Source organism: Chenopodium quinoa, unplaced genomic scaffold (genome assembly GCF_001683475.1).
Source record: "Chenopodium quinoa cultivar QQ74 unplaced genomic scaffold, ASM168347v1, whole genome shotgun sequence".
Classification (NCBI taxonomy): Eukaryota; Viridiplantae; Streptophyta; class Magnoliopsida; order Caryophyllales; family Amaranthaceae; genus Chenopodium; species Chenopodium quinoa.
In genome coordinates, this window is record NW_018742770.1 from 1812057 (window position 1) to 1839913 (window position 27857).

Consider the following 27857-nt stretch of genomic DNA (forward strand, 5'->3'; position numbering starts at 1 on the left):
TAGTACTAAATTATAAATAGATTACACTTGTGCATTAAACTCTGTCATGGTCACCTCATATAAACTCCAATAACTGGGTTACCAGCCTCATCTAGAACAGAAGTATGATTTTTGACTGGGTTACCAGCATCATCTAGTACAGAAGTATGATTTTTGACACCACCTGAAGGAACCATATGGAGCACATACGGAGCACTAGCAGGAGGAGTGAACGAGAGAGAAATCCGTAGACTTATAGGCTGATTTGTGCCTTTAGTTTCCAAGGATGGGAGCAACTCAAACCATCGGTCAACTGAGAGTTCTTGCCCGACATTCACAACATCTACTAGGGAGATTGTAGTAGTGCCTATAATTTTGGCAGAATTCATGTAGTTTGTAGTACTTGACTTGTACATCATTTCAAAGAGAAGCTCTGAGGTTGGTTCGGATTGGAAACTTATCACCTGTTTTTTCTGAGACTGAAGAAATACTGAGATTTTTCTCTGTTATATTGTTAAGATTATTTTTGTTTCTCTGACTGAAGTTGATGAAGAATTTATCTCCATGCCTTTGAGGTAGTCCTCTGACTTCCACTATCTCCAGTAGAACCTGCAAGTGTTTTAGAGAGGAAAAATAGTTGAATGTGTATATGCAACATCATCAGGAAAAACTTATCGCGTTCCTAAAGTAAAAATAGATTACTGTTGGATTTCCAAACACACCCACAATTTTTAAAAATCAGTAATAATCTTTATAAAAGATCGTGATGAAACTTGATGATGAAAGCTTAGGATAATGTGACGACTATTTACAGGCAGAGTATGTATATCAGTTTTTGCATATTGCTGAAAAAACTGTCTTATTACAGGCCAAGGAACTTAGAACTTGCCTCTATTAGCATTTGCTTTGGAAGTTGAATGATATTGTGACTTTTATTTGCAAGGATTTCACTCTTCTGAGTTTTCTCGAATGGATGAGCATCAACTGTAAGAGGTGAAGGTGCACTTCCTCTGTACATTGCTCCTGCTTTCCAATACCTAAGACCATATAACTCTTCCCACCTCTTGGAAGTCTCCATAAACCCGACTCTTAGTTTCATACCTTCTGATCTATCAGAATCAGTATCATCATGATCAAGTACCTCGCCACATATAGCAGTCGTGTCCTTACAGTAAAAGGCTGAGTGCAATTGGTGAGCATGCCAAATGAGGTCAATGTCATATGTTGGAACGCAAAAGCGCTTTATAGACATCTCCTTATTTCTCTTAATTAGATGAAGAAACCCCTTGTATCTGGCTATTGCTTCCTTGAGAAATATGTTATTGCTCATATGAGGCCTAGATACCTGTGACAATAACATGAACATGTATGTAAGACACTTCTCAACTTAAAAATCTAAAATCTAACCTTTTCTGTTTTTCTAAGGCATTTTTATGTCAAGATAGTAATGAAACTTCAGGAAGATACAATCATACAAGATGACTTATCTTACCTGGTAAAAGAAGGTGCTCTGCCTTTTTATGGCAGATACAAGATCATAATCCGTGCTCTTTAGAGAGTCGGGTTTGCTAACAGCATCTCTTTCTGTCATGGGATTGCTTATTTCAACCTCAAATGGTTCATCAAGGAACATCCTTGTCCAAACTTCATTCATTTGGTTAAGGCTAGTCCTTTGGGTGGTTGACTCAACATTTGAGTGATCAAGTATCCTTCCATAAAGTTCCTCGCAATCTGTCTTGTAACGTTTCTGGAACCATTTATATAGGTTTAGTCCTCCAATTTAGGTGTAGAAAATAGAACGGAGTAAAAGATAAACGTGATTATTTCACCTAAGGACTACTAACCGGATTAAGCCGGTGAATGTGCCATATCCATTCACAGTCAAGAGGTACAACTAAAGGGCATCCTAAGCCTGCAGGCTCAGAATTTTTCGCTAGCAGAGGTAGCCAATAGTTTTTGTACCTTTTCAAAAAAGATTAAGGCATCATTCTTCATAAACAAATCATCTCTTATGCTAATGGAGGAGATTGTAATAAGTGCATACGATCCAAAATACCTGTAAATGGCACGATCCAAGACAGGCCCTTGATAGAGAGCGCGATTTCTGTCAATTACTGCTAGAAATTTTAGCAGCTGCCTTGCAGAAGTTTCGAGGTCTGCACTCAGTGTGATCTTTTTTTGTGCTTCAGACCACTCAATCCCAGGGCTAGTCCTGACATTTTTTGAGCCCGGGACAACAGTTAAAGACCCTCTATTCACAAATATACTAAAATGTAAAGTTTATATAATATTTGTTTCCAATAAGCAAATACTACCTCCGTTACAGGTTATTTGCAACGATTAGACATTTTCCCTCTCTACTTTATGTCAAATCGTTGCACATAACCTGTAACGGAGGTAGTATGTAAAAACTGGAAGAATTCAGATATGTAATGTCATCTACATATTCTGTCAACTGCATATTCCATTGCATACACACAAATTGTATAATTAATACTCTAAATAAAATTCCTAGACAATGATCCATTATAGTTGAGTAAATTTACCTTACAGACAAAAGGCGGCGAAAGTGGAGGGTATATGGGAGACAGCACAACCGCCTATGGCTATGGTGGTGTACCAGGTACAAAGAGCGGACATGAGCTCTTCCCATTGCCATGAGTCTCTTGGTTGGACTTGAATAAACCGTTGCGAAGGGGCTCTTCAAATTCATTCAAATGGGCTGAAGAGGAGAAGCAGTTAGGATGGATGCAATCTTTGACAACAGAGAAGTGCAAGGAATCAATATTTAGGGGAATGGCATGTTAGTCATAGCCTATTAGTGGTAGCTTGGGGAATAAGTTAGAGTTTGTTATGAGAGTTTTTATGTAAATAGGCCTCATTAGGAGGAATAATCATCATGTTGAATATTGTTGAGGTTATGTTAGGAGATCAAAAGTGGAATTATCATCCAATTTAGTGTAATTCTCATCTTAATGATATAATCATCTTCTTCATCCTAATTTCTGTCATTAATAGTGCTGTAACCAAGCTAATTCCTAGCAAGGATCCAATTGGGTCCTCCGAGTGCGGCCCACAAGTTGTTGTTTTCTTCCCCTTCGAGGGATGGGCAAGCTGGTCAGGTGGAGGAGAAGTCCTCTATGATGTTACATACTAAGGAAGTCATACCTGGTAGTGGTCTATAGTTACTCGTGAGTGATGTACAATAATATTGAGGGTATTGGGGGGTGAAATAATATTAGGTGAGGGAAGTGGTGGGGATATTGTGACTCACAAGGAGAATGTACAATGTAAGGGGTTGGTTGTTTCTGAAACTTTTGGGGTTTGTTTTATTTCTCTAACTCTTATGGGAAATTCCCTATTTCTCATGGTGAGAAACGAAATTTGGGGGTATTTTCGTGAATAAATCAACAACTTTTTCATTATTATGAGCTCCACTAGTTTATTTACGAAAATGCCATGTGACCATGAGAAACTAGAGCATCCTCAACTTTTATGATCAAATAAATATAATATAAGCTAGTATAATTGATGTTTGTTGAACAGTGATGGTTATCTAAACCCCATATACAGAACAAATAGTTGTAACTTGTAAACTACCAAATAGATAAAGCTACAGGCCAAATACATGCCAAGAAACTTAGAAACATGAATTAAAAACACAAATTTGTTAAAACACCAACAATTTGATTGCCCTGTACCAGAGTTGGTTATTCCTTGAGGCGAAATTTGAGTGACTATTTGAGCATAAACTCCCAAGACACTCCTGCATCTTTTCTGCATTGATACAACAGATGGGGCATAAGCATCACATTCACATGATAGAAATGAAGGTAGCACCAATCTTCAGGTCTGCATTACAAAATTAATTGTAACATATCTATGTTCGTGTTCAAGCTCAATTATACCCTTCTGCTGTGACTTGTAAATGGACTTGAATCCCCCTGGAATTTAACACAGTGGCTCGTAACACTTCTCGGATAAATAAGTATCATTTGAATGAAGCTTTCATGGCTCAGCGTACCACTACCATGTTTTGCCATCATTGAAGCAGGCAGCGAAAACCTGGTATTCTTGCAGTGTTGATTATAAAAACTTCCAATGTTGCTAAGACTATCACACATCATATCCTAACAAGGTTTACAAGGTGATTACTATATTACATTCCTTGAGACTTATTAGCATATTGTAGTGTTACAAAAATGATGATCAGACGAGTCAAGCCTGTACAAAAATATTACGAATAATCTCTAGCTTTTATGATCAAATAAATATAAGCCAGTATAATTGATGTTTGGTTGAACAGTGATAGTTATCTAAACCAATATTAGATAGTATGAGAAGACGGTACAAGCAAGTGATTATATTGCCTGAAGAGGCTCATGGCACCAATGACCAGAACAAAGGGTCATAATAATATCGGAAAATCAATCGAATCATATAAAAGCCTACCTTGATTCTAAAAACATACAGCACCCTCATTCAGCTCTTCCTATCTGATAATATTTGCATACACTAGCACTACCTAATCTATCCGAGTATCATTCTAGATTTGTGCTATCAAAATTTGACTGACTAACTTCTGCTAAGAGAATAAAAATTAGCAAATCCGTTATCATTTTTCTCAGAACCAGGGTAGTTTAAGAAGAAAGCTGATGAAGTAGTTGATGATGATGAAGATGCTGGTGACCCTCTTGCATCTCTTCTGTTATGAGTTGCAAAAGGACTCAAATCCTCCTGGGTATTACGCAATGGCTCATATTCCTTCTCGTTCAAATATGTATCATTTGAATGAAGTTTCCATGGCTCACCAGTACTACGTCGAGCCATCAGTGGAGCAGGAGCTGAAAATCCTGGTATACTTGCAGGGTCAATAAGAAAATCTTCCAATGTTGCTAGAGATTTCAGCTGGCTTCCGAGAGATGCAATTGTCTGCTGGCAGTCAGCAAGCTTTCCAGCTGCTACAGCAAGATCTTCCTACATTTGACATTTATATTAAGACCAACCCTTTTGACACTTTAAAAAAAAATGCTATACAGAATCATATTATGGAAATAATTGTTAGATGTAATATACCTGCTTTATCTTCAACTCGTTATTAGAGTGCGCCCTTTGCTGAACATTAATCTCCTGTGTTTTTTTCTGCAGCTCGTATTCCATTTCCTCATATTTGGTGGAAAGTTCTGCTACCAAAGCCTTTTCCTTCTGCACCTGCTCTTTTAATAATTCAATCTGAGCGGACATTGTTTGGAGCTGTTCTCTCATGCCATCAAGTTCAGAATTCAGGGCTTTCTTTTCTTCATTTACTTGTTGCAGCTCTTTCTCGAGCTCGTTCTGCACCTGCTCATTTGATAATTCAATCTGAGAGGACATTGTCTGGAGCTCTTCTCTCATACCATCAAGTACAGAATTCAGGGATTTTTTCTCTTCATTTGCCTGTTGTAGCTCCTTCTCAAGCTCTTTCTTCTCCTGCTCATTCAATAATCCCTTCTGCACCTGCTCGTTCAATGACTCAATCTGGGAGGACATTGTTTGGAGCTCTGCTCTCATACAATCAAGTTCAGAATTCAAGGATTTCTTCTCTTCATTTGCCTCTTGTAGCTCCTTCTCAAGCTGCACGTTCTCAGTCATTAAACCCGACTGTGCCTGCTCATTCAATAATTCAATCTGAGAGGACATTGTTTGGAGCTCTGCTCTCATACAGTCAAGTTCAGTATGTAGGGATTTCTTCTCTTCATTTGCCTCTTGTAGCCCCTTCTCAAGCTCCATCTGCACATTCTCAGTCATTAATCCCTTCTGCGCCTGCTGATTCAATAATTCAATCTGGGAGGACATTGTTTGGAGCTCTGCTCTTATAAAATCAAGTTCTATATTCAGGGATATCTTCTCTTCATTTGCCTCTAGCAGCTCCTTCTCAAGCTCCATCTGCACATTCTCAGTCATTAATCCCTTCCGCGCCTGCTCATTCAATGATTCAATTTGAATAGACATTCTTTGGAGCTCCTGTCTCACACTGTCAAGTTCAGAATTTAACGATTTCTTCTCTTCATATGCCACTTGCAGTTTCTTCTCAAGTTCTTTCAGCTTCTTTTCTGCCTGCTTCAGCTGAGCCTCTGACTTCTCCAAACTGTCTTGAGTTTGAGCTAAATCCGTTTCCTTCAGTTTGAGCTCATCACTAAACATTTCTTCTTGCTGAAATTCTAGTTCCTCTTCCTTCTTTCTCAGCTCATTCTCCAAATCCTTGCACCTCACAGAAATTTGCTTCGATAATGCTTGTTCTTTTTCTATCTCAGCACGCAATGACTTTATCTGAGAGGACATCAAGTTAGCTTCTCGCTCAAATTGAATAAACAGTGCTTTATAAAACCGTTCCCCTTCATTTGCATCATGTAGCTGTCTATCCAGCTGTTCTAACTTCATCTGGGTTTCAATCAACTGTACTTGTGATTCTTCAAAACAACTTTGAGCTTGGGCCAAAGTTATAGCCAATTCAGCCTTTTCCGCTTCCACTTTACATATATTTTCTTCAAGTTCAGCTGTTCGACGAGCCATAGACTCAAGCTCAATCCGTAAACTACTATCTTCCTTATGAGCTGACTTTTCGAGGGTCTCATCACAACCAACAGACTGAACCTGAGGCCCATTACTAGGCAAGGAAGCAAGCCGCTCCATTTCAAGGAAATCATCCATCAGATTGATGTCTGTAGAAGGTGGATTCATGTTTCTGTCCACTTTCTCACTTGTGAATTGATCAAGTTCGGCAATTAAGGCTGAAGCCCAAGAGCCATTCATCTTTCGCCCATCACACTCTGAGGCACTTAGTTGCTCAGCACCATCTGACTGGCTGTCGGTCAGTGATTCAGCACAGGAAGCGACAGCAGTGCTTGACTTGCGCTCATTGCTTATTGACGTTACTCTAGAAAGTGATTTTAGCTTTCGACACTCAGCCTCTAGCCTGGCTAACTTTTTTATGCTCTCTAAATGCTGCTTGCTAGCTGTTTCTGCAGCTTTTGTGCTCAAATCCCTTTCAATGGTCCTCACCTCCAGTTCCTCTGATAGCGATTGAAGCTCCTGTCTAAGTACGACATTTTCTTCCTCTAAAAAGTCAGTTCTATGTTGTAACTCAAGATCATTCATTCTGGAAGTTTCTAGCAGGGCCTGAAGCTCAACAAGCTGGTCTTCCAGCCTGGTCTTTGCAAGTTCCAATTCACTTGTTCTCTCAGTTACAGCTTGATTTATTTTCTTTTCTTGCTCATCCCTTGCAAGTCTAAGCTGCCTAACACATTCTTTCAGAGCTTCATCGAGTTGGCTTACTCGGTCTTCCAGGGATGACTTTTTCTGCGCTACAGCTTCAAGTTGTTGTTTCAAGCTATCGGCTTCTTTTTCAGCCTTTTCCCACCCTAAGATTCAGAAGTCAGTACACTAGTGAAGTAATAACAGTATGCAGTAAGCCAGTAATATTAACGGTGGGAAATGGTTTTATCCCCTCTTAATAAAGGATGAATGATTCATTTATAAGAAAAAAAAATGCTTGCATAAAGATATATGTGTCATAGAAAGTTAAGGATTCAGTCTTGTAGCAGCTAAAAAGGCTGCAGGAAGCTCGCCGGAGTTGATGCATCCAATTACCACAACATGCATTGAGAAAACCAACTTAAGGAAGAATTTAAAGGGCAAGCTATCAAATCTCAAGGAAAAATGATCTGAGATAGAGCTTTTAAGGGTGGTCTAAAAGTGTGTTATATTCCAAGTATAGAAGGTTCAAGAAAATATCATCAGATAACAAATGGTAACTGTATAAAAGAAGAACTTATAACCTTCTTAAACAAGTTCCGCAATTACCTGCAACAGCTTCCTCAGCAACTTTTGAATGTTGTTTAACTAATTCATCTTTGTGACTGACATTCACAAGAGCAGCAGAGAGTTTCTCTGTCAGAAGCTTGAAACTATCTTTATCTTCTAAACAACCATTGCTCGATAGCTTCCCAAATTTCACTCCTTGGGAGTCCTCAACGGAAACAGAAGGCACATTTTCATTTGAAACACTACCTTTTGATATGTCCTCCACACAACAATCTGGTGCTAGTGGTCGAGTATCTCCATTCATAGATATTACATAAGCATCTTCCTCTGATAACCTATCATTTGGCCTATCTTCTTCTGTGTCATCTGATAGTTTTCGAGTCAAGCTTTTCTCCCCCTTGTCGGTTTCTTCTCTGTTGATTATACTTTCTGTAGCTTTAGAGTTAACTTCTGGTGAGTGGGAGTTATTTGGAGATCCTTTTATAGGCTCCTGCTTCAGTCACACAAAGCATGGATGTATTAGCTGCTAAAGCACCAGGAGCAAGAGCAGGCAGAGTTACCGATGCATTAGGGTGAAATCCTCATAGACTCATAGTGGACAAATGATCAGACATTGACAAGTACATGATTAGGGAAAGAATAAGAATGGAGATGATGTTAAAGTGTCTATATCCTTTTCGATATGAGCTATAGTCTTCGAAAACATCAAATAAATGGGTTTATCACCCAAATGTCAGTAACTTAATGCTAGTTCCTCATCTACTAACAACAGCCTACATGTATTGATAAATGATTCTGCAAGTTTTCCTCAACCAGAGAAATAAAATGGCCTTTTAATAGGTTGATATTGCAATGATCAGTCAAATAAGAAATTTAATGGTAAGGTCCAACCTATGAGAGTAAATAAATTACTGGAGTAACTACATTAAATTTGCAATATGAAGTTCAAATTGAAGTCCTGAGCAATGTTACTCAGACTCGGATAGAAGTGACGAACATAACCATCTAATGAAAAGTTTCCATGATTTTGGTCCAAAACAAAGTGCCTATAGTGTCATACCCATGTCTGAATATCCGGTATCAAAAAGAACAGTTCGAGTAACACAAGCCCTTATGTTTCAAAGATTTTAAATAACAAAGGACACAAAAGTATCACTAAACTACATAACATAGATCCGAATATTGATCCATTAGAGTTAAATCACCTCAAGATGATGCAATTACAAGATAGCCTAACATAACACCGCCTTCATCGAAAAAATGCAGAAACAACTTGATTGCAGTCACTCAACAGAAAGATGAAATTCATATTAACACATATCAATCTGTAATGTACTAAATATACATAAAAATGCAAGATTAAGCAACTCCAAATCACATAAATTAATTTTAAAAAATGCAAGAATAACAAACCTGATCCTCCAAAATTTTGTCAGATTGAGAAGACATTGAACCTGAACTTTCAGTCTCACCAGCAATCTTCTCACAGGACTTTTTCCCCCACAACCATTTTCTCTTTACCATTTCAATTTCTCTGAAATTTAGTCTCAGGGTAACTCACCATGAACTTCATTTGCACTTAACTTCAGTTCATTCACCTGCAAAAATTTGTAAAAAAAGTCAAATTTTCCACAAATTGACATGTTTTGTACATCAATAAACAGCTCCATTTCTCAAAATGTGCTAAAATTTTCAAATTAATCTCATATTCATCCCAAGATTGGATTTTTTTTCAAAGATAGTAAAATGCACATTAAAATTACAGATACAAGAAGGGATTAAAAAAAAATCAAATTTAAAGTAAAAGAAAATAAATTACCTACTAATTTAGGATATCATGTAACACCCATAACTTAAATCATAAAATTAGCAATACCCATCAACTTAAACACAGAAAAAACTTGCTAAATCCCCAAAAAAAAATTAAATTTTTATGCTAATAACAGCAATGAAACAGTGTTTTAAATTTATGAAACTGGGAAATACAGTGACAAAAAATAATTAAGAACCCGGTTTATAGTTGTTAATGTGAATAAAAACCTTTTATTTGGATAAAGAATCAAACCCAGAAAACTTTTGTAAAGAATAAAATAAAAACTGAGCTTAATCTTATTTTAAGAACAGCTTTATTTCAGATTAACAAACTTAAAAAACAGTTAGAAAGAAACAAGAAGAGCAAGACCCAAATGAATACCTTTGACCAGGAGACCAGATATTGGACCAACCTCAGAGCTGAAGCACTTATTGAAACCAAGATTTTTTTTTAAATAAATGTCTTTAATCTTCTTTGTAGAATGTCAGCTACTTTGAATAAATTGCTTAATAAACCGGTAAAAGTTCAAGTAATACTCGTCTCGTGTTTTTTTAGTTGTTACACTTAAAACAATCCGTCTTAATATCTTTGGTTACTTCGAGTACAAGCGTACAAGTAAGAAGTTTAAATTTTGAAAATACTAGAAAAAACAAAACAAATTTAATGTCACATTTACAAAATTTGATCTTGCAAAATAAAAATGGGACAATTATTTTATATTTGGAGTAATTGAACAAGTAGTGATGCTATTTATGTAGGGAATTTGAAAATAGGTGAAGAAAAAAAAAGTGGGGAAATCAGCGGAAGCAGAGCATGTGAGGGAAAGGTGATATTGAAGTAAGGAGAGAGAAAGAGAGTGAGAGAGGGGCAGAAAACGAGGGCAATAATAATTTCTTTTGCAGCTTTTCTATTTTCAATTTATTTTTGTTTTTATTTTCTGTGTATATATAAATGAGAATTGATTTAAACGAAGCTTCTATTTATTCCCGCCTATGCGTAATGTTTATGGGACTTGCAAAATGTAATTTTTAGTGAACTGTTAAACATCGCCCGCAAATTCCTACATAAAGCCCACAAAATAAGAGTGAAATGTCACTTTTGCCCTCATACTAAAAAACACACAATTTCTCTCTCTACTCTCTACTTCCACTTTCTCTCTCTAAATTATTTCAAGAGCTATGTCGAGGCGGCCCGGCAAGGAAGTGGCGGCACCGGCGGTGGGCGGAAGGCGGTTTGCCGGCCAGAAGGTAAATTTTTTAATTTTTGTAATTTTTTTTTAAAAAAAAAACCTCCGGCGACGGTGGGGCGCCAAGGGGAGACGCCAACACCACGGCGGAGGCGCCTAGGCAAGGCGCCCATACGGTGGTGGCGGCGCCAAGCCCAGACGCCACCACCACGGCTGTGGCGCCTAGCCTCTGCGCCGCCGCCGTGGTAGTGGCGTCTGGGCTTGGCGCCGCCACCACCGTAAGGGCGCCTTGCCTAGGCGCCTCCGCCGTGGTTTTTTTTTTTTTAATTTTTTTTTTTGATTTTTTTTTAATTTTAAATTTTATTTTCGATTTTTTTTTTTTTTTTTAAAAAAATTTGTTTTTCTTTTTTTTAAATTGTATGTTCCCTTTTTTTTTATCTTTTTTTTTTTAAATTTTGTTTTTTTATTTGTTTTAATTTTATATTTTTTATGTTTATAATTTTATTTCCGTGACTTGTTTATTTGCTTTTGTGTTTATTTTCGACTTTTTTTAATTTGTTTTCGTTATTATGTTTCGTTATTTACTTGGAGTTAGGCATCGCAATTTAGACCTGGTGCGGGGAAGAGTATTGACGTCGTGAGGAGTACGATCTACTCAATGGAGAGCTCGGGGCCCAGACACGTTAGATCCCGTGGTATTTCGGCCTCGGCCCGCAGAGAACGGGTGCACTGTTCTGCGGACGATCAAGATGATGATGATGATGATGAGGAGGAGGAGGAGGAGGTCGAGGAGGAGGAGGTCGAGGACGAGGATGATGCAGATGAGGATGTCGACGATCAGAGTGGACCATATGATGATTACGGTCCATTCAGTCAGAGACTTGATGATACGTATGAGACGCATAGGGTAGATGTGCGTAAGGGTCGAGATGGTAGGTTTGTTAGTAGATCTGGCACATCATCTGCGTCCACTGTGTCTGCGGGTAGCAGAAAACGGTCGAGGGCCGTTAATGATTCTTGGATGGTGAGGGGTGAGGTGGCCGGGGGACCTATAGACGGGAGTGTGATTCCTAGCTTTTTAGGACACATCGCTACCCGTATTTGGGAGGACCAGGAGAGGGCTTTGGATACAGGCATTTTGAAATGCCAAACCCGGGAAAAGACTTGTAGGTTTTTGTGTAGCTGGGCTGATGCTTGGCCGGAGGAGAGCGAGATGGTCGGGCGATTGAGGGCCACTAGAGTGAGTCACCTTCCTGCCACCATGCACGATAGGATTGACTGGACGCTGATCACGGCTTTCGTTGAGCGATGGCAGCCGGATACGAACTCGTTCCACCTTCCGTTCGGTGAGATGACGATCATGTTGCATGACGTCGAGGCCATCCTTGGGATTCCCGTGGAGGGAAACCGAGCATCTGTCGTCACTGATGCGGATCAGGCAGATTTACTAGCGGAGCTGTTGGCGGTGGATAGGGCTGCGCTGTACACATCGGCACTTGGTGTGTGGGATCACGGCGGCGTTAAGATCGCAGCCGTCTTGCAGCGATGTTTGCACCCTACGGCACGTAGGACGCAGGACACACAGCTGGCTGCATATGTTTTTCTTCTTTTCGGGTGTACCTTGTTTCCGGATAAGAGCGGGAACAAGCTCAGGCCACGCGACATAGTTGACGCGTGTGAGCCCGACAGAGTAGGCCAGTTTTCTTGGGGGTCGGCTACGCTGGCGTATCTGTATCGCCAGTTAGGATTCTCGAGCCGGGCTGATGCAGCAGGTATCACTGGATGTCTGACGTTGTTACAGACCTGGATATACGAGTATTTTCCTGCGTTTCGACCACACCGCGACCCGGTTCCCATTGGTGATGGCCAGCCACGTGCCTGTGCGTGGAGTCCGCGTGTCGAGAAGAAGTCCGTTGACCGCCTGCGCTCCATACGGTTATCGCTTGACAGGATGTCCCCCTTAGAGGTACAGTGATTAAATTATTTCTACTTTTACAATCTGATGCTTTATTTTATGACTGTTACTGATTTTAAATAATGTGCAGGTGAACTGGATGCCTTTCGGCCAGAACCCTAGTAATAGGGTACCCAGGACCCTCTACACTGGACTGATTCAGTATCGCGAGATCGTAGAGGCGTACATGCCGCAGCGCTGTCTTCGCCAGCTTGGATTTGTCCAAGTTGTCCCACCTCCACCGGCATGGCCCAGTAAGGCGGTACGATCTGCGTCGTCGAAGGAGTACGTCGTCCAATGGCCGTCAAACATGATATCTATGTGGGAGCAGTTTCCGATGGTTGCCCGCCTATGGACGGCGGAGCTGCAGCGGCCGCCAAGTGGGGTGACTGCCATGTGTGACCAGCACTACATGGAATGGTACATCCGGCACTCGCACCCGAGGTTGATCAAAGACATCGACGACGCAGATGATGACGATGTGCCACCTGCCACTGCCTCTTATGCGGTACGTCTCATCTTTTATTTGTTGTTCTCTTATTTTAATATATATATGTATAATACGTCGTTTCATGTTTTTTGTTTTGTGTAGTGGATGGGCAAGATTATGCAGTTGGGCCACCGACTTTTTGAGGAAAGGGACTGCATGACGAGTGCATCAGGCAGAGCTGTTATTGACGATCTGGAACGGACCCTTGAGCAGTGGCAGTGGGCGTCACAGAGGGATTACTGATTTTTGTAAATTAGACATTATCTTTTTAGTTTGTAATATTTGACATTATTGTTCTTAGTTTTTAAAATTCAATATTATCATTTTATTTTGTAATATTTGAAATTATTGTTGTTAGTTTTTAAAATGAAACATTATCTTTTAAAAATGAACACATAGAAATGACATAGTATTGACAATACAAGGCCTCATAGTAAAAGGTAGGTGTACATCAACAAAAACTACATGGCAATTAAATTGTTCCACTGTTGCACGCGAGCATGGTACAAAGCATCCCAACCCTCCACGCTTGCTCTACGAATTTCATACCACTTCGGTATGATATTTGGGACCGGAAAATCGGGTGACATGTCTAATCGGATAAAATGTCTGTATGACGGCCCAAGAAATCCAATAACAACGTCCCTTACCGGTCTGGTGACGGTCTCGCGCGAACACCAGGGCAGAACCGTTGTACATGGATAATAGGCTCGACTATATAAACCAAGGCCGAAATGCATGACTGCACACTTGTAGATGTTTGCAACGGCAAAGAGATCAAGTGGCGCATCGAACCAATGATTTTGACCGCAAGGTCCCCCTCCCCACCGGATACGCTGCAGAGACCTATCCAAGTCCTCGCCGTACACATGGCCATACACATCTCGGTTTGATGCGATTTCACTGTACATCAACTGCCGCACTAAACCGTAGTTGTCTTCACCCATTTGAAACACATCCGCCACAACCCGAAATCCGCAGTTACCATCTGCAATGACATCATTCCACCCGTCCAAGAATGGCATCATGATATTAGGGATCCTGTCCTTATATGGAAAATGTTCAATGTCCATTCTCCCTGTTACACACATCAATAAACACAATAAACAAGTCAACAGTAAACTAATCAAACAGTCAACAAAAGAAAGGCAAGTCGAATGTCTTACCGGTGCCGGGCATATTCACCGACGACGATGATTGGCTGCCACTTGATGAGGATGTACGACCACGGCCACGGCCACGGCCACGACCGCGAATGTACTCAAACGCACTCTTGTTCCGCCGTGGTTGTCGACCCCTAGGTCGCTCGACCCCTTCCGGTTCCTCGGTATCCAAACACGATGTATTGAACATGTCATGAAGTATGTGTGTAGCACTACGAATGATCGAAGGGTGACTGGAGGACACTTGGTCAAACATCATCTTAAACTGCTCCAACTCCTCCTGTTCACGGTGAACCGTATGCGGAACAGCATGCTCTCCGATAACGAGCGTCCGCCAGAATGGATGAACCTGATCGACATGTAACGACGCCCTGTCTTGCGTAATTACGCGGTGAATGGTGCATGCACAAGGTAATCCATGAGTCATTGATATAGCACATCCGCACCGAATAGCCACTTCATCGCCCAACTCCCTCATCCTGGTATACTCGCTCAGAATCAACCCCAAACAGTGGTGTGACACACGACCGTGGAGAATCTTAAATATGAAATGGCCATACAACATGCCATGTCGTCGTCTGGAGTCCTCGAGATAGTTCTTGATGCCGTTCCTCTGAGTATCAATAGCCTTGTTTATTCTCTCGAACAGTGTATCCAGAGCAGCCGTGGAAGAATCAATCCAGTCCTTCAAAGCTCTATGAGCGCTCTCGACTCTGCATGTCGTAGTGTTCCCAAAATGAAGAACTTGGTTCGTCCAATATTTGACAAACTTTTCCCTCTGAGGTACCCACTGATGCATCACATAGTCTACGATTGGCGGGCACCACTTGTACGCATCCTTTAAGTTTTCCAAGGCTCGATCGTACTCTGCCTCCGTGGTAGCTTGCAGGATCTTCCGCCACTTACCATTTACCAATCTCTCTGCTGAATCTAAGTTCTTGTTGAAAAGGTTGTAGGCTTTGACTTTCACGCAGTTGTTGATGTGCCATGTGCACAGTAAATGGCTCGACTCCGGAAACAGCTCCGCTATAGGGGCAAAAAGACCTCCCTCACAATCACTTACGATGGCCGATGGCTGTACATTTGGGCCGATGTAGTTTCTCAACTTTTCCAACACCCAACGGTAACTCGCAGCCGTCTCATCCTTCATGACTGCATAACCAATCAGAAAGTTCTGGTTCGTTGGAGCCATCCCAACCATCTCAACCAGTGGGAACTTGTACTTGTTTGTCTTGTACGTTGAATCGATCAAAATCACAGATGGCCAAGACGAAATCATATCAGCACAATCAGGATGGACAAGGAACAAATGAGTTACCTCCGATGTGTCTTCGTCAGATTCAAACCAGTAAAGGTAACCACGTGCTTGTGCCTGGTGCAGAAGCTGCTGTATAGGGTTCCTTCCCTCTGACCGTTCAAACCTCAATTTCTGTCTGACGTTGTAGATGTGTCTTCGGTTTGGCTGGTCTTCGGGGAATTTCTCTAACACAGACGCTAATATTTTAGCGGGCTTCACTTGAGCATCACTCATTTCTTTTACAACTAGTTTCGCAGCTGGACTTAGGCCGCTTAACTGCCGATGCCCCACTTTGTATGCTATCAGCTCATGGTTGTGATATCCCCATTTGTCGTAACCCTTCACTTCCCAACCGTCACGCCTTTGATGTTGTCGAACCTTAACTCGGAACTGACACCCACAACCTTTCCGCTTTGAGTCAAACCGAATCGCTTTACTGAAATCTCGTTCTTCTCTTTTGCGATAACGGTCGCATCTCAAAATGCGATCCATTCTACCATCCCGTTGAGATTTATGAGTTGCTACTACTAAACAAAAGCCTGATCTAATTGCAACCTGTTTTGCCCAATCAATCGCTTGTTGAGCATCTTCGAACAGGCCATCATGTACAAAAATCCCACTGTAATCATTTCCGTCTCCACCATAATCCTGTAACAATAACATATAACGTATAAATATAATTACATTAAGATTAAATTAACAAAAACAAAAAAAAAAAAAAAAAGGGGATTAAATTAAAAAAAAAAAAAAAAAAAATAAAATAAAATAAAAAATATTCCCCTACTGGCGCCTGGCCAGGACGCCGGAGCCACGGCCGGGGCGCCTGGTCAGGACGCCGCCGCCATGGTGGCGGCGTGGTGGCCAGGCGCCTTGGCCGTGGCTGCGGCGTCATGGCCACGCGCCACTACTATGGTCGAGGCTTCTCAACCAGGCGCCGTGACCACGGTGGCGGCGTCCTGGCTAGGCGCCACAACCACGGCATGGCCTTTTGGCTAGGCGCCAGCCACCATTTCGTCCTTACGATGCGTTACGAACCTCGTTTTCCGATGACGACGGCGATTCTCCGGTGATCCTCGGCGATCCGGTGCTGCTCCACATTTTTTTAGTGCGAAAAATTTATCTTCCGTTAAAATTATAAAAAGGGCAAATTTGTCAAAAAATTATAAAATGTGGGCTTTATGTAGAGATTTGCGGGCGATGAATAACAAGTCCCAATTTTTAACCTATGTATGTAAATCGTAAACGTTATGGTATTGACCTTATTTTTACTTATTACGGGTCTCTTCTCATTGACTGAACTCAGCTGAACTGAACTGTACTGAATTGAGCTGAACTGAATTGAACTGAATATTTTATAAGAGAAGGAAATTAGGAGTTGAGCTGAACTGAACTGAACTGAATTTCAACGTAAGAGAACAGGCCCTACATCTGTTTTATATTATTTAAAACAATGTGATATGAAGTAAAGAGGAAAAATATTTAATCGTTATAAATAATATAAAATGGAGGTAGTATTTTAGAAAAAATAAGTTCAAATGACATCATTGTTTTGTGTACACTTTTTTATCACTAAATATCTTTAATTTCGCAATGAAAAAAAAATTATGAAAACCACATATCAATAAAATACACATTATTACAAATCTAACAAGACCTATTTTTTCATATAGATTATTGTATATTTAAAGTCAAAATTTGGTCAAGTCTGACATTCGGATTAGATTAGATCAGATCAGATAATCAAAAAAAATAGATGAACCAAACAAACCCTAATTTTGTAAGTTAGTAACTTCGCTAACGCCATCGTCACCCTGTTTAGTTCACCTAATCTAATCGGACAAATTTGACCTTATTTATGCATTGTTCATTTATTCACAATATATATCAAATGAGATTTTATAAAATTTGTATTTATATGAACTTTATATATGAGTACATGAAATTTTCATACTCTGTACTATTTAAATTGGAATATAAAGATTTTTTATGATGAGTAAATGAAAATTAAGGGCTTGTTCTCATTGACTGAACTGAGCTGAACTGAACTGAACTGAGCTGAGCTGAACTGAAATGAATATTTTATAAGAGAAGGAAATTGGGAGTTGAACTAAGCTGAACTGAGCTGAACAAAACTGAACTGAGCTGAGCTGAACTGAACTTCAACGTAAGAGAACATGCCCTAAAAGATAGGATCTGATTTGATATGTTCATATAAACTTAAATAATTTGAACAATACATAGCCAAATTTAATATGACAATTTAACCAATTGAAAGGATAGTTTTTAAACCCAAATGAAAACATTGTTTTGATTAGCTATTAACTTTTAAGTACCTAAATTGTTGAAGTAATATCCAATACCTAAAGTTTTCAAACATGTTTTTAAACAAATAAAAAACTTTAGCCAAACAAACAAAAAAAAAAAAGGTCAACAACCAATTGTAAAACAAGACATGTATTTCACTGGCTCCATTGCTTTTTATTTACTCGTATTTCATTTTTTTTTTTAACATAGTTCTCATGCACATATTTAAGATAAGGCAAAAATTAACGAACGTTTCGGGAGTGTTGGATAAGCTAGGTAAAAGTAGAAAGATTAAAATTAACATTAATTACACCGATCGACTTGTGATTTTGTCATGTTTTTCCGAATTAATACCATTTTAGGTATTGTAATAGTTTAAATTGTTTATCCAATGCCACAGGGACGTTCGTTAGCAAGATAAGATAAAAGATAAATTATAAAATAATAAGACCCACAAATTTTTGTTTTTTATTTCACACTTTTTTTAACTATGTTTTGCCAAGCACCATGGGGTTAGTCGGTTAGTGTTACAGGTTATACTTAGAAAAAAGGGTTACTCTATGCGTGTTTTTTTGAGTTACTTTATAATTTAAGAGTTTCTCATTAACTATAATAAATGATTATCATGTCAATATTATAGGGATTACTCAGAAAATGTGCTAAGGGCCTGTTTTGATTTACTGAACTAAACTAATTGGAGATGAAGTGAATTGAATATTTTATGAGAGAAGAAAATTAGAAACTGAATTGAGCTGATTAAAACTGAACTGAATTAAAGTGAAAATAAACTGAAGAGAACAGTTCATACTTTTGTAGTGGCGTAGTTCATGTATAAATGGACAATTTCCTTTATATTGGGCCTCCAGAGAGTAAAAGATCTACTTGCTTGTAGCACGGCATGCACAGGGCCTTCAAATTTTCACGGACATGGCTACTGTTAAACGATTGTCTATATACATGTGACTTAAACGGTGGTAGTCTTAGTCAATGATTTGATTTGTCTCATGTTGGCAGTTGGCCCTTATACCATAACCCATTAACCCTATAATAAGTCCCTTTTGAAAATCTAATATGCAGTAATTTTATGGCCTTATTTAAAAAGACCTTATTTAAATATAAATGCATAATTTTATAATATTATTTGGCTAATCTTTGTATAATAAAAAAAAAAAAAATAATGCTCATACTAATATTTGCTTAAAACTTAGAATGAAATAATTAATTAATTTTTACAAGTTAGATGAAATGAACATAATATCAGTTCAATAGATATAGGCCATATTCACTTCACCTTAAAAAAAATAATATTAAGTAAAAATAATTTCAGTTTAGTGAATAGAAGTTCAGCTCAGTAAAATTAATTTCAATTCAATAAAAATAATTTCAGTTCGTACAAATAAATTATGTTATAATATAAAATCAGTAAAAATAATTTTAGTTCAGCAAAAAAAATTCAGTTCAGTAAAATTAATTTAAGTTCAGTAAAAATAATTTAATTTCAGCAAAAATAGTTTTATTTAGTAAAAATAATTTTAGTTCAGAATTTTTTTTTTTTTTTTTGAAGTGAACGACTCATAGTAGCAGTATTTCTTTTCAACCCTTATGCATTAAGTTGACTAGTTACACGAGATCTGTATAGAATCTTTAATTCTTTTTTATTAATTATTCTGTCATATACAAACCATTGACACATCTAATTTATAAAATCATGTGTATCAAATAAATATTTTAAAAAATGATCGAAAATCTCTATAAATTCTATTTTTGTGAAAAATTTATATTTAGATAGTCAATTTATCGTAATAAAACGTTAAAATATTTAATTAGTGAATAAGTAAACATCAATATAACATTAACATATTTTACTAGTGAATAAGTAAACATCAACATTTTAAAAATTAGTTAGATAGGAATAAGAATGAATAATAATAATATTGTTTGTTCGGGTTACTTAATTACTTAACTATAATTGAAAGTCGAGTTCTGATGAAGGTTGTTAACTTGTAACTTCTCTCTCTTAATATAAATATATTGAAATAAATTTACAAATAAGAAGGGCCATTAAGATTAAATGTGAAGCTCATAAAGTTATCTTTCATTGCTCATGAGAAATTATATGGGGTTTATTCAACTATTATTATTAGTTGATTTTGTAAAATCCTATTAAATTAGTAGATATATCTCAACTAACTATGACAATAATATTATGATTCCTTTATAGAGTGGGAAAAAAAAAAAGTCATTATGTCACATTATGTTGGTTGTTAGAGATATAATGAAAAACTTTTATGTTTGTAATGCTAACACTTGTGATAATTTTCTAATCTGTCAAGAACTTGTTCTTTTGAGCTTTGGGCAGAGCAGAGCAAATTTCAGCAGAACAGAGCAGAGCAAATAAGTATGTTAAAGCAAAACAGAGCAGAGCATGTTAAAGCAAAACAGAGCAGAGCAGATTTCAACAAAGCAGAGCAGAGCAGTTCTAAAGAACGGGGCCCAAGTGTAAACCCGGGATCACCTCTTTATTACTTGAATTGTATCCAAAATACAAAACTGATTGGTGCATATTTAAATACTACCTCCGAGTCTTTTTAGTCGACACGTATTCCTTTTTAGGAAGTTTAATGTTTGGGTTTTTCTAAGCTATACCTCTAAGGTATTCGAGTTTTTAAGGTGTACCCATGCTTTTTCAAGTTTTTAAGTTGTGCCCCTCAACTCGCTACCATTAATGAATGATACCCTCCTTGGGACTTCCACGTCACCTAAAGTTAACTATAAATTTAATAGAAAGATGATAAAAGGTAAGGAAATAGTAGGAGAAAGAAATTTTAGCCACCGCAACCCTAATAATGAAAACTGAAGCCACAAATCACACTCTCAAATAACTTTTAAAGAACTAATAAGGGTACACTTTAGTATTGATAAGGAGTTGAAGGGCACAACTTAGAAACTTGAAAAGACATGAGTACACCTTAGAAACTCGAATACCTTAGGGGTATAGCTTAGAAAAACCCTTAATTTTTTTTAGTTGACACGTTTTCTTTTGGAGTAACTTGTTTACCTTGCATTTACAAGCTATCCCATTTGTTTTTCATTCTCCCTCACTTTCTCTCCTCTCCTTAATATATGTGCCTAAATCAAACACGTCAACTAAATAGAAACGGAGGAAGTATATATTATTAGCACCTTTGTACGTATTCAAATTCATATCATTAGCTCCTTTAGTGGAGATAGCTTTTATAATAAGATATGTTATTTGGTTTTGAATTATATAAATTCATTAGTTTTGAAATACAAAGTCATTTATACATAGTTTATAGTGTACATATTACTTTATCCGTTATTAACTAACACACGCATTTAGTCATGTTTATCGATGTACAAATTAAACTATTAATATTTTTAATTGCCGATAAGCAAAACACAAAGTCCTTTGTGGCCAGCCACTATGAGGGTTATTTCGCTAGTATAATTAGGGTTACTTGGTCAATATTAAAGGGGTTACTTCGTCATTGTTATATAGTTACTCGATCGGTATTACAGAGGTTACTTAATCAATGTTATAGGGGTTACATTAAGTGGCCACACGATGTGGTCGACCGCACTCAAGACATGTTGTAAGCAAAATTATAAAAAGTTGATATTTTGAAATATACATCGTGGTGAATATAACAAGATCTCTAATGACTATTTTTATTACGTATAGATCATAAACATGATCAAATGAATGTATGTAAATAGTGCTAAAATCAAAACGTGTCAACCAGAAAAGCAGAGGAAGTATTACCTTTATAAAATACCTCATGAGTCAACCCGACCCGGATAAGCAGGCTAGACATTTTTAGAAAATAGGGAAAGGTAATAAGGGAAATCAATCCTCTAACTTATTATTACGAATAGGAATTGAACACCTAATCTCATGATTGGAAAATGAACTCTTTTCACTAGACCATTTAGCTTGGTAAAGTATACAAATTGATCGAATTCATCAATACAGAAAATGAGGTGACAAAGAAAAGTCTAGACCCATTTTATTAGTGGTCAATTTTCAACCACAAGGTAATATAGGCTCTTCCTCTTTGTATTCAGTTTGTCTTTAGACTAATAGACCAAGTGCATGCCTCAAGAGTTATGACCAAATAATAAAACAAATAAACAAGTGATTATTTTGTCATGGTGTTCTAAGGAGCAAGGGGACCTTAGCAAATGTCACTAAACTAGCAAATTAAATGCAACTTGGGCACTTTTGTCATTTCACATTCTTTGTCAAATTTATTCTATAGCTCTACGTGTTCTTGTTCAAGATACATCTATCCTTTTCTTCTCTATATGTGTGGTTCACATCCAAATCAAGATTTCCTACTTCAAATTTGTGCCTTTGGAGTTCAATAGTTTTTGAATGGGACCTAAACACCCAACTCATGTACTCTATTCATTAGACAATTGTTACATTTTGTACATATTGTTATCTTGATCCCTAATACTTCTTATTATTACACGTACTACAGTTTACGATATTATTTGAGAAAACGACAAATATATTTATACAATAACAAAATTTAATTTGCGTTGCATTAACTTTTACGTACTCCTTTTTTTTGAGAAAAAACTTTATGTGTTATATTTAAAAATAACTAAAATAGCAAGACAATATATTTTAAGTTTCAAATTAAATCTTCGAATAAACGGAGTTACATCCATAATTTTTTTTTACTCATTTTAGAAAACATTTTTATATCATAGTAAAAAAAGCAATTACTATTTACTAAGATTCTATAAGATATATAATTCCATATGATCCCCATAAACTTGGAATATGCTCAATTTTTATTTTAAAAATAAAATCAGAAAACAAAAACAAAAAAATGCTCAAAAATACTTGATAATCAAACATGGTTCACAAAAGAAAGAACCACTAAAATGCACATATTGAAAAACAAAAGGTAACGTGGTCACTCTATAAACCTATCAACACTCTCAAAAATCCTATCCACATCTCTTTGTGTCACCCTTTATTTTCCTCCACTTAATAAAAACATTACACATTATATGATCATTTAACAAACTTTCAACATTGTAGTAAAATAGATTAAAAGCAAGAAGAAGAGAGAATTGTATATTGAATCTAAGAAATATTAAAACTAATTAGATTTAATATATAATTAAGTATGGCTCAAGCAATGTTGCTTATGCCTAATGTTTCTACTAACACAGTTGATTTGAAGCGAAATTCATTGCTTAAACTTCAAATTGAAAAGATTAAGCCTAAATCTTCTTCTTCTCATCTTTTCTTTTCTCCTCTTCCTTCACTTTCTTCTTCTTCTTCTTCAAATGTTTTAAAGACTTTTGCTCTTTTTAAGTCCAAGGCCAAAGCTCCTGCTAAGAAGGTACATTTATTTATTTATTTATTTATTTTTGTTAATTTATTACTTTTTTTTTTTTTTTTGAAAGTTGTTAATTTATTTCATGATTATTATGTATTAGTGATGTTAATTATTTTGTTATTAATAATGTTATGTTAATTAGGTGGAGAAGCCAAAGCTAAAAGTTGAAGATGGTTTGTTTGGAACTTCTGGAGGAATTGGGTTTACTAAGGAAAATGAACTCTTTGTTGGTCGTGTTGCTATGATTGGATTTGCTGTAAGTTAATTAATCACTTTAATCTTTACATTATATAGTTGATTACATTATTTTACACAAATTTTAGTCATATATACTCATGTGTATGTGTACATAATACTAGTATGATCTTTTGGATACTTAAAATATATGGATTTTCAAGATCATGCATCCATTTACGAGTGCAGATAAGATTTGAGTACATTCAGATTTAGTTGTCTCTTTACTAATTTATATTTTAGTGTTAGTTTGATAAATTCTTACGATCAATCCGTTGGAGGGTAAATTTTGGATTGATAAGAAAAATAAAGGGGGTTGTTTGAGTGAAAGTCCTTATATTTGTTTGGGGTCTAATATTATACTTGTATTAGATTTTAATGAGGATAGCTTGTAAATAAACTCTCTAGCAACGTTACTTAAGTAGCACTATGTTTGTACTAGTAAAATAGCTAGATTTGTAACTTTTTTATTTTTTTATTTTTAATTACAACTTTTACCCATATAGGACTAATAATCTCAACTCAAGAAATTAATCCGAGCTTTAAATAATTGTCAGATTTAAAAAAAAAAGTTTTAGATAATTAACGAGTTTTAAAAAAATCATTAATATTTTATATCAACTCGTCATTTAACTGATATTGATTATACTTCAGTGGACAATGCAAAAGAAATCAAATCCCCTAACCTTGGTAAATCAAGTTTGAGTAAATTAGAGAAAATAAATGTCAAACAAAAGTATTTTCCATATCATATTTCTTACACTAAAATCTTTAATAAGGACACAAGCAAAGAAGAAGCATCCAAGCTTTTGAAGCACTTGCTACCACCCCTCATGGCTTTACTAGTAGCCTTATATCCTATCTCCTACACCCCAGCCTCGCTTGCCATCGATACAGCCAGAGGGGCAGCCTTGTTTCGAAGATCCTGCATCGGGTGCCACGACGCAGGAGGGAACCTAATCCAGCCAGGAGCAACCTTGTTTACCAAGGATCTTCAAAGGAATGGTGTTGAAAGTGAGGAGGAATTGTATAGTATTACTTACAATGGGAAAGGAAGAATGCCTGGATTTGGACTAAACTGCATGCCCAGAGGACAATGCACCTTTGGGCCGCGATTACAAGATGAAGAAATAAGGCTTTTGGCCCAGTTTGTCAAGTTACAGGCCGATAAGGGCTGGCCCAATATTGATATTTATAATGACTAGTTGTTTATGTATTTTTTTGGGATTTAAATCAATTTTATAACACATTTTTATTTTAATCTATGCATTGTACTTTGAAACAAAATTTGACTTGTTCGAGGTTTAAAACCAAGCAAGATTTTGACTTTTTAAACGCGGCATGATTATAAACTTTAATTTGATTGGTGACTTGTGATTTTCTGAAATGGAATGACAAATGATGAATTTGTATGTATTTTGTAACAAACTTTCAGGCATCATTGTTGGGAGAAGGTATAACCGGAAAGGGTATTTTGGCTCAACTTAACCTAGAAACCGGAATTCCCATCTATGAAGCCGAGCCTCTTTTGCTCTTCTTCATTCTGTTTACCTTGCTTGGAGCAATTGGAGCCCTAGGAGACAGGGGAAGGTTCGTGGATGACCCTCCCACCGGACTTGAGAAGGCGGTCATCCCACCTGGAAAGAATGTTAGGTCAGCTTTGGGTCTTAAGGAAGGAGGTAAAATACTTGACCTAAAATCTTAATATTGAATGTCATTGTGTGTTTTGTATGTGTTATATTATACCTTACATACATATATGAAAAAATGATAATAAAATAATTTATCTTTCGTTATATTATTTCTTAATTACATTTTACAATCATTAAAATAAACTATGATTGAAGGTTAAATTCATCCAAGAAAATTATTATAGGCATGATAAGACTCATTAACTACACAAAGTAGGAAAGCACATGTTTAAGGCACAAAATTCACTAGTTGATGATTTAGTGTTATACTTTTGAAGATGTTTCCTAACTTTAAAATAAGGCAAAATCTAGTACTTCCTATTACCATTGGGACAGTCGTACACAAAACTTGCTTCTCTAATAACGTGTTCCTATTAATTAAATGTTCTAACAATCAAGTTTGTGTAATTGAAGGTCCTCTATTTGGATTCACTAAGTCAAATGAGCTATTTGTGGGAAGATTGGCACAATTAGGATTTGCATTCTCCTTAATAGGAGAAATCATAACAGGAAAAGGAGCCCTTGCACAACTCAACATTGAGACCGGAGTTCCTATCAATGAAATCGAGCCATTGGTTTTGTTAAACGTCGTCTTCTTCTTCATCGCCGCCATTAACCCTGGAACCGGTAAATTCATCACCGATGAGGAAGAGGACTAGGCTTATATTAGCTTAGTACATCATCTCCTCTTAAGTTAGTATAATTTTTGGTGATCTAGCTCCTTTAAGTTCATGTACAAGTGCAATACTTTTTAGTAGGAAGTATGTATGTATTCATAATAACCATGAAATTATGAATGGTTAATCTTGAAACAAGTATTACATTGAGATTGTTTTTGCATATGCTTTTTTTAATTTCTAGAAATTAAACGGAAGACTAAAATTTATGGTGGTTAATACACGTTATAAATAATGTTTAACACACTATATAAGCGTTTAGATTTCACACATTAAAGACATGACTCTATATGTTTGACTTAGATATTTACTTCGAAGAATTGAAGTATTAGTTCTTAGGGTCTGTTCTCTTACGTTGAAATTCAATTCAATTCAGTTCAGCTCAGTTCAGTTCTGTTCAGCTCCTAATTTCCTTCTCTTATAAAATATTCATTTTAGTTCAGCTCAATTCAGTTCAGTTCAATTCAGCTCAGCTCAGTTTAGTTCAGTTCAGCTCAGCTCAGTTCAGTTCAGTCAATGAGAACAAGCCCTAAATGTAAATGCATGAGTTTATTTGAATTGTCTGAAATACTCCCTCCGTCCCTTAATACAATGTCTGTTTTGAGCATCTATTCCTCACATAATAAATAGAAAGAGACATTGTATTAAGGGACGGATGGAGTACTACGTATAATATTTTAGTGTTCAAGTATTACATTGTTAGGGGCTAATTAAGCGATGTTAGGGGCTAATTAAGCGATGATTAAATTTGTTTTCTTCACCATATTTCCACTTGTAATAAAATTAAACTATGAGATTTTGGTAACTAGTTAAGATTGAGGGTTTGAGTATGATAGGTCCAATGTTTAAACTCTCTACTTTCATTTGCAATTAGCACTATATACATGCAATTCTTACAATATTATTTATTACAATATAATGTCACACATATATAGGGGTAAAAATAAAGATTAAATGTTATATGAAAATAATATATTAATTCGCAAATATGAAAGTATAAAGGTAGACAATTGGGTTTAGTACTGACTAACAAAGTAAACAATTTAGATAGTATGACTTGTATGAGTTTAATTGATAGTATTTCATTGCTTACATATATTATCATAAATTAAGTTGATTATTTATGAAAGATGATTTTGCATTGATTAAAAATTTAGATTATGTACCCTTCTATTCTTAAATAATTGACACGGTCAAATTTAACACACATGTCAATGCAATAATTGGCCTTCGGTACATATGATTTTTTTTTTTTGAAAGATCGGTACATATGATTAAATATAAGTAAAACATATATATAAAAAATTAATAATAAAAAAAAACCTTGATAGTAGTATGAATCTTTATATTAACGCTTATTAAATACTTCGTACTACTAATATATTTCATAATAAAATTAGTTTTTTTATGTGTAAAAAAAAAAAAAAAACTATAGTCAAAGTTAATATATGAATAGTGAAAAAGTCAGATGTATCAATTATTTAGAAAAGGAGTGAGTATTGAACTATTGATTGATTGTATAGACATAAAACAAATAATGTAATCTATTTATTTTGCACTTAATTCAAAAAATTGATTTTTATTTTATGTACTTAGATTCTTTGATGATTGATTAATCTTTCCTTTTTATTTGTTTGTTGATAAATCTTTCCTTTTTATTTGCGGATTAATTGATCTTTTCTTTTTTTGCTAATTGATTAACCTTTTCTCTTTATTTGCTGATTAATTAATCTTTCCTTTTTACTTGTTGATTGATTATTATTTATCTTTCTATTTGCTAATTGATTAATCTTTCCTTTTTATTTGCTGATTGATTAATCTTTCCTTTCTATTTGTTGATTGATTATTCTTTCCTTTTTGTTTTCTTTACTTTGATTATCATTTA

The 27857-nt window shown here is 36.4% G+C and overlaps 7 protein-coding genes across 8 annotated transcripts; 3 read left to right on the forward strand and 4 right to left on the reverse strand.

Moving 5' to 3' along the window:
- Window positions 1-35: 35 nt before the first annotated feature.
- LOC110724625 (glycine-rich domain-containing protein 2-like) lies at window positions 36-688 on the reverse strand. The gene has a single exon (XM_021904049.1). It carries the CDS (start codon window positions 396-398, stop codon window positions 51-53), a length of 348 nt encoding a protein of 115 aa, XP_021759741.1. The 5' UTR covers window positions 399-688; the 3' UTR covers window positions 36-50.
- Window positions 689-1738, reverse strand: LOC110724488 (glycine-rich domain-containing protein 2-like; the record flags this gene model as incomplete). Its single annotated transcript, XM_021903909.1, has 2 exons — window positions 689-1324; window positions 1472-1738. Coding segments are annotated over 2 exons (750 nt in total), but the record flags the coding sequence as incomplete, so codon positions are not given.
- Window positions 1680-2904, reverse strand: LOC110724624 (glycine-rich domain-containing protein 2-like). The gene is made up of 3 exons (XM_021904048.1): window positions 2526-2904; window positions 2036-2191; window positions 1680-1941 (listed from the first exon to the last, which is right to left on the reverse strand). Exons 1-3 carry the CDS (start codon window positions 2690-2692, stop codon window positions 1809-1811), a joined length of 456 nt encoding a protein of 151 aa, XP_021759740.1. The 5' UTR covers window positions 2693-2904; the 3' UTR covers window positions 1680-1808.
- Window positions 2905-4415: 1511 nt separating this feature from the next.
- On the reverse strand, window positions 4416-10653 carry LOC110724621 (filament-like plant protein). 2 transcript variants are annotated; one of them, XM_021904044.1, is made up of 5 exons: window positions 9977-10653; window positions 9196-9380; window positions 7822-8272; window positions 5056-7379; window positions 4416-4956 (listed from the first exon to the last, which is right to left on the reverse strand). In XM_021904044.1, exons 2-5 carry the CDS (start codon window positions 9304-9306, stop codon window positions 4555-4557), a joined length of 3288 nt encoding a protein of 1095 aa, XP_021759736.1. In that variant the 5' UTR covers window positions 9307-9380; window positions 9977-10653; the 3' UTR covers window positions 4416-4554. The 2 variants fall into 2 exon arrangements, with proteins under 2 accessions (XP_021759736.1, XP_021759737.1); XM_021904045.1 differs by lacking the exon at window positions 9977-10653 and adding an exon at window positions 9602-9960.
- A 1868-nt stretch (window positions 10654-12521) lies between these two features.
- Window positions 12522-13506, forward strand: LOC110724626. Its single transcript, XM_021904050.1, has 3 exons — window positions 12522-12747; window positions 12827-13243; window positions 13328-13506. The coding sequence occupies exons 1-3, from the start codon at window positions 12733-12735 to the stop codon at window positions 13466-13468; spliced, it is 573 nt and encodes a 190-aa protein (XP_021759742.1). The 5' UTR covers window positions 12522-12732; the 3' UTR covers window positions 13469-13506.
- A 9408-nt stretch (window positions 13507-22914) lies between these two features.
- Window positions 22915-26135, forward strand: LOC110724627 (photosystem II 22 kDa protein, chloroplastic). The gene is made up of 4 exons (XM_021904051.1): window positions 22915-23373; window positions 23513-23626; window positions 25040-25283; window positions 25710-26135. The coding sequence occupies exons 1-4, from the start codon at window positions 23155-23157 to the stop codon at window positions 25952-25954; spliced, it is 822 nt and encodes a 273-aa protein (XP_021759743.1). The 5' UTR covers window positions 22915-23154; the 3' UTR covers window positions 25955-26135.
- LOC110724560 (cytochrome c6, chloroplastic) lies at window positions 24216-24962 on the forward strand (the record flags this gene model as incomplete). The annotated part of the gene is made up of 1 exon (XM_021903973.1): window positions 24216-24962. A coding segment is annotated over one exon (594 nt), but the record flags the coding sequence as incomplete, so codon positions are not given.
- Window positions 26136-27857: the final 1722 nt, after the last annotated feature.

What these genes read in the sequence shown, in the direction of transcription:
- LOC110724627 (XM_021904051.1), top strand. Translation starts at nt 23,155, where the DNA reads ATGGCTCAAGCAATGTTGCTTATGCCTAATGTTTCTACTAACACAGTT. An exon ending in CCAAAGCTCCTGCTAAGAAG is followed by an intron (nt 23,374 to 23,512) that starts GTACATTTATTT and finishes TATGTTAATTAG; the next exon opens with GTGGAGAAGCCAAAGCTAAA. An exon ending in TTTGGGTCTTAAGGAAGGAG is followed by an intron (nt 25,284 to 25,709) that starts GTAAAATACTTG and finishes GTGTAATTGAAG; the next exon opens with GTCCTCTATTTGGATTCACT.
- LOC110724624 (XM_021904048.1), bottom strand. Translation starts at nt 2,692, where the DNA reads ATGAATTTGAAGAGCCCCTTCGCAACGGTTTATTCAAGTCCAACCAAG. An exon ending in CGCCGCCTTTTGTCTGTAAG is followed by an intron (nt 2,192 to 2,525) that starts GTAAATTTACTC and finishes AAAAAATGTCAG; the next exon opens with GACTAGCCCTGGGATTGAGT. An exon ending in TTGGATCGTGCCATTTACAG is followed by an intron (nt 1,942 to 2,035) that starts GTATTTTGGATC and finishes TTTTTTGAAAAG; the next exon opens with GTACAAAAACTATTGGCTAC.
- LOC110724621 (XM_021904044.1), bottom strand. Translation starts at nt 9,306, where the DNA reads ATGGTAAAGAGAAAATGGTTGTGGGGGAAAAAGTCCTGTGAGAAGATT. An exon ending in ACAAAATTTTGGAGGATCAG is followed by an intron (nt 8,273 to 9,195) that starts GTTTGTTATTCT and finishes TGACTGAAGCAG; the next exon opens with GAGCCTATAAAAGGATCTCC. An exon ending in ACGAGTTGAAGATAAAGCAG is followed by an intron (nt 4,957 to 5,055) that starts GTATATTACATC and finishes TGTCAAATGTAG; the next exon opens with GAAGATCTTGCTGTAGCAGC.
- LOC110724626 (XM_021904050.1), top strand. An exon ending in CTGCCACTGCCTCTTATGCG is followed by an intron (nt 13,244 to 13,327) that starts GTACGTCTCATC and finishes TGTTTTGTGTAG; the next exon opens with TGGATGGGCAAGATTATGCA.
- LOC110724625 (XM_021904049.1), bottom strand. Translation starts at nt 398, where the DNA reads ATGATGTACAAGTCAAGTACTACAAACTACATGAATTCTGCCAAAATT.